General features: G+C 37.3%; 1 protein-coding gene across 2 annotated transcripts; it reads left to right on the plus strand.

Moving 5' to 3' along the window:
• The first annotated feature begins 362 nt into the window (after nt 1-362).
• Nucleotides 363-8,184, plus strand: LOC113448583 (tubulin polymerization-promoting protein family member 3-like). 2 transcript variants are annotated; one of them, XM_087917980.1, is made up of 4 exons: nt 363-1,858; nt 5,240-5,413; nt 6,625-6,778; nt 7,922-8,184. In XM_087917980.1, the coding sequence occupies exons 1-4, from the start codon at nt 1,626-1,628 to the stop codon at nt 8,045-8,047; spliced, it is 687 nt and encodes a 228-aa protein (XP_087774106.1). In that variant the 5' UTR covers nt 363-1,625; the 3' UTR covers nt 8,048-8,184. The 2 variants fall into 2 exon arrangements, 1 of the variants encoding a protein (XP_087774106.1); XR_015740373.1 differs by lacking the exons at nt 363-1,858; nt 7,922-8,184 and having other exon boundaries at nt 1,868-5,429; nt 6,625-6,763.
• Nucleotides 8,185-10,276: the final 2,092 nt, after the last annotated feature.

A 10,276-nucleotide genomic window follows, 5' to 3' on the forward strand; every position in this document is an offset into this window, starting at 1 on the left:
AGTTTGATTTGATTGTGAAACGGCTGCTTTCTGTTTGTTCATTTGAATTTCCAAGAGGAGACATAACAAGATCATATATAAAAAGTCCAGCAAAGAAAATTTTTTTAACTTGACTTCCTGTTTAAAATTGCCACTTAATCACTTCTGTCTAAGATTTTACAGATTCTTTCTTTTCCTTAGGGTGTCCTTTCAAATCTTAAAGTAAAGAAAAAATTCTCACCAAACTGGCACACTTTCCATTCTCTTCCGTTTCGGAGCTGTTCCAACTTCAGCAGCTTTAATGTCTGCCTCTTTGCTGCTGGCAAAAAGAGCTTTTCCTGGTTCTACCAGGGACTTTGCAGTATCCCTGGGATCGGCAGGATGTGCTCTTTATATTCACCGTCTCTTCGGGACGGTTTAGATCTGTTTAGATTCTCCAGGAGCAAAGATATCGGCAGCGATTGCATGCCGTATCGTCGCGATACCAGCTCTGCCCTCCCCAAAAGACAGGATTTCTGATCATACATAAGCAAAGTTGAATATCTCTGACAACCAGGCATATTTGGCCATCACAGAGAAGAGGAAACTATACTTGGTTCTTGTCTTCAGAACTTTGCATATCAATATAGTAGGTTATGAGATTTCAGAGGGCTTAATAGAAGATACTGACTATCAACCATATTTTAATCAATTAACCAATTATTTTCTTTTTACAAGTAGGTTTGCAAGCATTGAGACATTGCTCTGGGAAAGAAGCTGGGTTAACTTCTATCTTTGAAAATATGGCTATATATATAAAGAAAACCAATAGTAATATAGAGAAATTTCCAAGCCCCTTAACTTTAGGAACCAGTGGCTCTCCAGATGTTGGTGTGTTAGTAGCCACAGTCAGTTGCTTACATCATGGATTGCCTGTTCTTAACCCAATTCCCTATCTTATAGCCTTAGAGTTACTTGTGGGAGTGAATGGGTTATTTTATGAACATGAAGTTTTTGCAAATTTTAAATAGGGCATGCAGCTTTCGGCTGCAAAATTCTGGATAACTTCTGGAGAGAAGCAAAGAATTAAGATTTTTTAAAAAAAAATATTTCTGCCATCTGGATATTGTAGGCAAGTATGGTAGCAGTAGTTTAAGCCTTTTGTAGCAATAGGTCTGAGCAGATAAGGATTGCAAGATGGAGGATTTTTGCTTCCTCTCCCACAAGCTCTCTAGATCTATAAATCTCTGCCCCTATTTTCCTGCTCCCGGTTAAAGCTACTACCACTTATCCTGGAATAGTTTTGTCTGGTGTCCTCTGTCTTAATTCTGGCACATGAGTGAGACAACCACTGATATAAACTGGGCTCCTTATTGGCAAGTAAGGAAAAAAAGATGAGGGGAATGAAATAAATTTCATTTTATTTATTTTCCCTCCTCCTTCCCTATTTATATTCCTTCTCTCATATTTTTCAGGTTAACTGTCTCAAACCTCTTATTACAGAAAATAAAATAAAATAAAATAAACCACTGTAAATAATTATATACACAGATAATTAAAATCCTCTCTCTCTCTCTCCCTTTGAAAGGAATCAGAATTTATTTTGCATCAATACTAATATTCAAAGTTTTAAAGCTAGCATGCAGATCTTTGTATAATTTGTCAAAATGCTATCTCATGGTCATGCAACAATTATGGATGAGTTATCTTATTTCATCATGGTGACTTTTCTCCAGCCTCTTCCTGGAAACGATATGTTGCTGGTTCTAAAATGCGATTTTTTTTTTGAAGCTAATCAATCTTCTTACCACAGGCCATCTGTAGTTGAAAGGAAATCAGATTACCAAAATGAGATCAGCCCTGATGTCATAGACAACTTGATAAAGTCACAATTCCCACTGTAAAGTAAACTTCTAAGCTCCTGGTGGTTCAAACTCAGAGCAGGCCTTGTCCTTCCTAGGAGGAACATACTCAAGAAACAGTAAGGCAGGGGCCCCCAAGGTCATTTAGGTAAGTCTATCTTCAAACCAATTATCATTGGTAGAAAGTCCTCTATACTTCATTTCACAGCCTTGCTGCAAGGAAAGGATAGAGATGTAAGCTAGCATGTTTAAGGGTTTTGAAGGCATTTTATCTTGGTTACATTTAGACATTTCCCTGTCAAATTTACCATATAGGATTGTTATGAATACAAAAAGAACAAGACCCATGGATACCAATCATGAACCCTTAAAGAAAGTCAAGGTATACACACAATAAAAGAAAGATATCTGTGCCTTTCTGATTCTTTACTCAAAGAGTTTTGAATCAAAACTTTCAAAGCTAGGGCATCACATTTTGTGCCACTCCCATTTTCAGCTAATACAGTTACAAAGACAGAAAATATGCAGACTGGGGCCAGCTTCTCACAGAGCTCCTATAACTGCTTTCTGAGCCTGTACCTAAAATTATGTTGTACAACTTGTAAATATCAGTTATGCAAAGGTTTTTGAGAGGATTAAAGAAATGGGAAAGGGATAGCTATTTGTATATAGGAGAAAAATTATTTTAGTTATAGATTGTATTGCTATGGTTGTTTGAGGAGAGATTATTTACATTGGATAATTAATAGGACTGATGAGATTCAGAATCCAATTGCCAGTCACAAAGTAAACTTGGAATGGTTACTATCTTACAACGTTTTTAAAAATTAAAATATATATGCAGATCATGGGTTGGACTGTGATGCTGTTTCCTCTGTCTTGCCTTTTTTTACCACACTGGATGCTGCTGAATTAACACAATCTCCAAATCTTACATCAATAAATTCCATAAAATAAATATGTATAATAATATTTAAAGGTACACTTTTTATCAGTTCTAAATCTTGCATTTAGATTTAAAAGATGACCCCATATTATGACTGTGAGGAAGGGGAAAAAATGATATCTGAATTTTCCATATCATAGATGATTTTTCTACACTGTATAGTTCTATGAGGTGTCTCCTTTCATGTCTTGTCTCCAAACTAAAAAAGCTTCAGGCACTGTTGTCTTTCTTCCTATGGAAGTTGTGGTAGCTCCTAAATTATTTAGATGCCTTTCTTTGCACTTTTTTTTAAACATTACAATATCATTTTTTTAGATGTGGCAACCAGAATTGCACACTATAGGACAAGTGTAGTTGCACCATAAATTATAAAGAGGTTTTTACTATATTGGTGGTTTATTTTTAGCCCTCTTCCTTCTGGTACCAAACATGGAATTTGGTTTCCCCTTCCCCCTTTTTTTATTTGCCCCCCCCACAAAACGGCTCAACTTTGCCTAAGCCCCAATACTCTATCCAGTGTTCCTCAACCTGGGCTGGGGAATTCTGGGAGTTGAAGTCATTGCTAAGTTGAGAAACACTGCTCCAATCAAAGTCATTAGACCCAAATTATTGAAAAGAATTGTAAGATAACCTTCCAAGCAGACATGACTTTAAGAATCTGGCAGCAGTTTTCACTCATAACCAGACCAGAGTTCACTTATAAATGGGCAAAGTAGAAAAACAAAATTCTGACTCTTTTTTTATATATAAGCATATATTTTCTCCAATATGGCTTTTTAAAATTACCTCTGAGAGATAAAGAATATTTAAAGAAAATAAAAAAAAAGAATTAGAAATGTTTTATGAAGTGAATATAAAAGAACATACTTCCTTACAGAATCTGTGGGACACAACGAAGGCTTATCTAGCATACAATGCCAAAAAGAAAAAAGAAAAAAAAGAGAAAGCAATGAATTACAGAACAAGATTAGAAATTTGGAAATACAAACAGAATTAGCACCGGGAAATGAGCAAATTATAGGTAAATGTAGATTAGCTAAACACAGATTAAATATACTAGAACAAGAAAAAATTTTTAAGAGCCCTGAAATTGGTAAAGCAAAATTATTTTGAAAATGCAAATAAGCCGAGAAGGTGGCTTGCCTATAGATTAAGGAAGGAAATAGAAAAAAGATGCATTCAACAGTTACCAGATAATGAGGGAGAAATACAGAATAATATGGAAAAGAAAAAAGAAATAGTACTGGAATATTTTAGGGAACTTTATAAGCAAGAAAAAATCATGATGAGAAAATTAAACAATACATAGAGGAAAAAAATGTTCCAGTCCTTACAGAAGAAGAAAGGGAAAGATTAATTGAAGAGATTACTAAGGAGGAACTAAAAGAGGCAATCAGCAAACAAAAAAATAAACAAAACCCCCGGAACAAATGGGTTACTAGTAGAAATATATAAAACTCTAGGTGAAGTATTTGATCCAATACTTTTAGAAATCTATGACGAAGTACTTACAGGGGCAAGGCTATCAATATTGTGGAGAGAAGCGTATATTATATTAATACTGAAAGAGGGTGCAGATACTACTTATATAAAAAACTATAGACCAATCTCTTTATTGAACGCCGATTATAAAATATTCAGGAACATAATGGCTGATAGAATGAAAAAAATATTGAGTAAAAACATATACCCAGATCAAAATGGTTTGCTATTAACAAGACAAATAAAAAATAACACGACAGTATTAGATGTTCTGGAGTACTACAAGGCACATCCAGAAAAACAAATTTTGTGGATGCTCAAAAAGCCTTCGACAAAGTAAATTGGCAATTTATGATTTGGCCAGTAAAGGAGATGAAATTTGGGACAAATTTGAAAAAATGTTAGGATCAATATACTCAAATCAAAAAGCATGCATAATAATTAACGGAGAAACTACAAATTCATTTGAGATAGGAAAAGGAGTCGGGCAGGGATGTCCACTTTCACCTCTGCTCTTTATCTCGACACTAGAAATTTTGCTGAGGAGAATTAGATTGAATTTGGAAATAAAAGGATTAAGAATTAAACAACAAGAGTACAAGGTCCCAGTTTTTGAAGATGACCTTGTATTCTTCGCAGAAGAACCAATAAAATCAGGACCAAATTTAAATAAAGAGATAGAGAGATACAGAAAAGTGGCAAGCCTAACAATTAATAAAGATAAATCCAAAATGATAAAAAGTCTAACAGAGTCAAAAAAGAAACTAGTAGAAGTAATGGGTTTACAAATTGTTTAAAAAATCAAATACTTGGGAATTTAGCTCACAGCAAGATGTTCAACAATAAAAGAGATCCATCTTATGAAATCCTGATAGTGCCATTAGCAACTAACTCACCTTCTGGTCTTTCTTTGGCCATGATAGAGTGAACTTATGAGTAAGTCCTGCAAGTTCTCTCTCTTCCTCCTTTTGTTTCCTTTTCCCAAGTGCAGAAGGATGTCAGAGCTGGAAAAAGCCTTCCGCAAATTTGCTGTGTATGGAGACACAGCTGCCACAGGCAATGACATGACAGGCAAGAACTTCTCCAAGATGTTGAAAGAGTGTGGTGTAATGGATGGCAAAGCAGTGACCAGCACTGATGTGGACATTGTCTTCAATAAAGTCAAGTGAGCTGAAGGGTTGGTGTGTATATATATTTGTCGACAGGCATCTAACTTCAATTAGGCTAATGTGTAAATAGTTATTATGGCAATATTGCTCTTCTTTTTAAATTTTGAGCCAGATAATTTTGTTTCAGTGAAGACACATTGTCATGTCCCTTCACTGTGAATCAGAGATGCCTTGCTAGCCATTTCTTAAGGACATGTCTACAATACAGAGTCTGTTCCTCATCCCCAGCCTATAGTCAAGGCCACCTAAATTCATTTATTTGAACCAATGTTAAAGTAGCATGTTCTTCTTCTCCCCATATGAAGCTTCATAAATTTACAATCTGTGTGGCTTTGAAAATGACCAGGGGGTGACATGAAGGAGACTAGGATCTTGCCAGTATGAATTGGTAGAAGCCATGTTTGTAATCATAAATAGCTGAAGGCAGATCTACTCAGGAAGCAAAATAATGCAATATAATGTGGTATCCTGATTCAATAGAATTATGTAGAAGTGTAATGATATGTGGGAATGACCTTGGGAGACAAGAGGAAGGCCCACAATCTAGGCAACAGAGTAATAAGGCAGTTCAGTTTACAGGTGGGAGAAAAGCATGAGAAGTGTTTTGAATGGGAGTTTTCCTGGTTTTCTGGAAGATAAAAAAGAGGAGGGAAGAAATGCTTTCATTTTTGCAAGATTATGTTAATGTAATTTTACAATAAATTAGGATCAGTTCGTCCCTATACGTCTTGTCTGGACTATATCACAAATCTGACATCAATTTTCTAAGATTGCAAGTATTTCATGTTCTTTTTTGTGTTTAATCTCTTTTGTCTAGGTTGTGGATTTTTCTCCTGACTTCCAAGTTCATTCTCCCCATTAGAAAGGGATCGCTGTCCTCCTTTAATTATATTGGCTTCTTAAAAAGAACTTCATGCAAATAGAAACCTACTGTAAAGAATGTTACAGCAGAGTAACATCAGAACTAGAAATTACTTTCCTGACATGCCACCTTCTGTTTGTAAATAATTGTGGGCTTTTCCCCCTATGTTTTATTAATTGGACAGTTATCTCTCCCCCCACCCCCACCCCGTATGCTTGCTTAATGAAATAATTGACTTGAAATAATTGTTGTTTATAATACTATTCTCTTTGTAAATTTTTAGATGCCTTGTTCATGGTTTGTCTTGTACTGAGGATCAGAGTTGATGTGTTTGTGTATTCTCAGGACCAAGACTGCTCGCAACATCACATATCCAGAATTCCAAGAAGCAATAAAAGAGCTAAGTACTAAACGTTTCAAAGGAAAGTCTGCAGAGGAGGCTTTACAGGCCACTCACCAGTTGATGGAGGGCAAGGAACCAGGCAATGTAGGAGTGACGGTGAGTGAAGAGCTTCCTACACGTGAGGGATGCAGCCAATCAATGATGCTGCAAGGGATACCTGAGCAGGACCTATTCAGATACCTTACATTCTTTAACTGTAATCTCTTATCTTTAATTTATTTATTTATTAATTTAAAGTATATGGCTGCCTATCATGCCCTACTGATTTCTCTCCACATTTCTTGCTCTTCCTTTCTTCCCAGTAATCACTTTCCTGACTGACTTGCTTTCAGAGGTTGTGGTCCTCCATTATTGAAGGCTTTTAAGAAGAGGCGGAGACAGCTATTTGTCTGGAATGGTATAGAGTCTCCTGCTTGAGTAGAGGGTTGGGTTAGAAGAGCTCTAAAGTTCCTTTCAACTCTGTTATTCTGTTATTTCTTCTAATTCTTTTTATGACTAAGCTACTGGTCATATCATAGCTGCAAGGAAGGCCCCTTATAGATTGTTAAACTTGTGATCATCACTAGTAGCATTGCTGTCACCAATTATTTCTGACTTGCCAAACAGCATTGAAACAAAACCAATAAAATCTTTTTTTGGAAATATTCCACATGATACTGAGAAAAAACCACATTACCTTTCATCCAGTGCATTTCACTGATTTTGCTTTGCACCGTCAGCTGTTAATCAAGTGACGAGGACCAGGAAGTGACTCCTCTCTCTGTGTCTGTCTCCGTCTCCCTCCCTTCCTCCCTCCATCCATTATCTATCTATCTATCTGTCTGTCTGTCTGTCTGTCTGTCTATCCATCCATCCATCCATCCATCCATCCATCCATCCATCCATCCATCCATCCATCCATCTATCTCCTCCAGAAAAGCACAGTGCTAGAAACAGTTAAGATAAGGTGCAGAACTTTTTAAAAAGTCCATAATGATTTCTTTATTAAAGTTTTTCCCAGAATAACTTTGGGAAAGACAGAATATAAGTTGTCCTCATCCAAGCCACCTCAAATTCACCCAATATGTGGGTCTTCTTGGTGTGAATAAAAGCTATACATCTAATTTGTTGTTTATCCCTATTGCTCATTTATACTGGCCTGTGAATTTCCCGTGTTAGAATTAGCTTGTTAGCATCATCTTCCCTTCCCCCAAAGTCATCCTCAACAGGCAGCTAATACTTTGTGAAATTGTCTTGCAGAAAGCTGTTGCAGCTGGTGCAGTAGACAGACTGAGCAGACACCAGCAAATACACGGGTTCTCACAAGGGAGCTTTTTGATGAAAGTGGCAAAGGAAAGGGATAGCTGGACGTGCGGAGATGACTGACAACAGCGGCTATGTTGGGGCTTATAAGGGAGCTGGAACTTACGATAAGTCCCACTAAATGAGGAATGGGACCTCCTGGAAACCCTGCCTGACCTCCTTGGCCTTGGAATGAGATGCCAATAAACACCTGCTCTTCATTATTGTGTTTAGTGTTTGTGAGACTATAGGTGATTGGTATCTAAATGAGGAAAGGGTTAAAATTATTCCCTTGTTTTGGAAAATTCTTCATTATCTACCATTACTCTACAAGACATAGAAAAAAACCCTCACATTTCCTTTCATTGCCATAATCAAAGACACAAACGTTTTTTTCGTACTGGCTTTGTATGTGCTTTTCTTACAGATTCATCTAGATCTCTACCAAAAAGCTTATTGATAAAAGAATTAACTTGCAACTTCCACTTGCAAAACTTATCTCTGAGTTGTCAAATTGATTATCAAAAGATGCCAATTCTAGGCATGAAGATGTTGGGCCGTCAAAATTCAATCATGTTTGCTTCTATATATGTTTGTATAAGTTGCAAGCCTTCGGACTACAGTGCTCTACTTAGTGCCATCATCTCTATTAGCCAAACAAAATATATTGTTCTTTTGAATTTCTTCATTTAAATTCTGTGGCTGGACTTGAGTTGGCTTGTACAGATGATGAAAATTCATTTCTTAGACACCCTATTCCTTCTCTCATTGTAACCAATTGGATGTTCTACGTAGTGTAGGCTTGAGCCTACACTAGGTCAGCTGGATCTTTGAGTCTTTGCATGTTTTTAGCTAGGAAATAGTACAACAGTTAGCTCCAAATGGAAAAAAACAGCATGGGATGTAAATATATGTATAGCCTTTAGGGAATGCAAAAAAGGCAGTGCTCCACCTGTAAATCTTTTTGAGTTCATGGAGATTCTGTGTGCTTTTGCAATGAAGCAGAATGCTGATGTTGCACTGGATATCCTGAATTGTATAAATTGTGACCGGTGGTTGTAGATTGGATTCTGGAAAGGAACATGAATTATTGGAAATGTCGTAATCTGGGCATCGGCTAAATTGTTTCTTAAAAACACTCTACTAATGCTGTTTTAGTAGATGCATGAATTTGTTTTATATCCTGTTTATGTGATGCACATTATGAAACACATTAGTGCCCAAACTCTTAACTTCTCATACAAACTAATGGGAGCAGAGCTGGCAGTTATCAGGAAGTATGACAGATGTTTTGAGCAGAAGTAGTTCTTAACTGACAAATATAATGGAGCCTGCCGTTTATGGTCAGAAGTCTTGATGGCCATTATGTGAAGCTTTCAAATGATTGCTTGGGACTGCCAAAATGATGGCCACTTCTCAAATCACATCACGTGGCCCAGTGACAAAGTGTCTTGTTTTGCTTTCTTAATGTGAGTTTTACAGTGTTGGGAAGAAAAATCTGGTCGGGTTCCAAGCTGGGAAAAAGACACAGGAATCAATGAATTTGGAGACAGGCTGTAGGAAAGGAAGTCTCCATTTATTTAGGAATTAGAAGCGAAGGGAGTGAGCACTCGGTTCTGATGCGCTCCAAGCTGTTTAGAGCGTTGCTGTGCGTCGCTTTGGCTGAGTCCTGATGAGAATCTCCCTTGCTGCGACACCTCAAAATTCGTGACCACTTTCACCAGTTACCAACAAGTTCTTTCCAACAACAGCGTGCATCAGCGTATCTGCGGCGCGGCCAGATGCGCACGGTTATGTTGAAAAGAAAGCAGAACATTTATTGCCGACCGATTTCCAAGTACGCTTTGTAAGGGTAGAGAAGCTTGAGCCTGCAGGTAGTCAATGTGGGGGTGGAATCTTTGGGATGGAATGAGGTGGTGGGGATGCATCGTGCATTGATCAGGGTACGGGCATATTTCTAGGAGCTTTGAGCTACTGTAACTTTCCTGAAGTACCTGAAGCGCTACTACCTTTAAAATCATTTATATGGGAGAGAGTGGAAGAGTAGCCATGAAGTCTTGAAAAAGCTACAGGTAGTTCTCCAGTTGGAGAATGTCTGACTTAAGGACAACCCTTAGACCATGAGAACATGCTGCCTGTTACTAAAGAAGGGTGGCTGGCATTGTTCCTCAGGTGAATGAACTGTTGAAGTTGTGCAGTGTTCTATGAATCACGAGAAGTCATATGTTTTAATAGGCAGCCTATTGTCAATAGCTTTCAGTAATTTTGAAAACACTGCAGGGGCTTCAAGCGATTTGTCAGCTTGAAGAAAGG

This window comes from Pseudonaja textilis, chromosome Z (genome assembly GCF_049901715.1).
Source record: "Pseudonaja textilis isolate UNSWEBS1 chromosome Z, rPseTex1.2, whole genome shotgun sequence".
Lineage (NCBI taxonomy): Eukaryota > Metazoa > Chordata > Lepidosauria > Squamata > Elapidae > Pseudonaja > Pseudonaja textilis.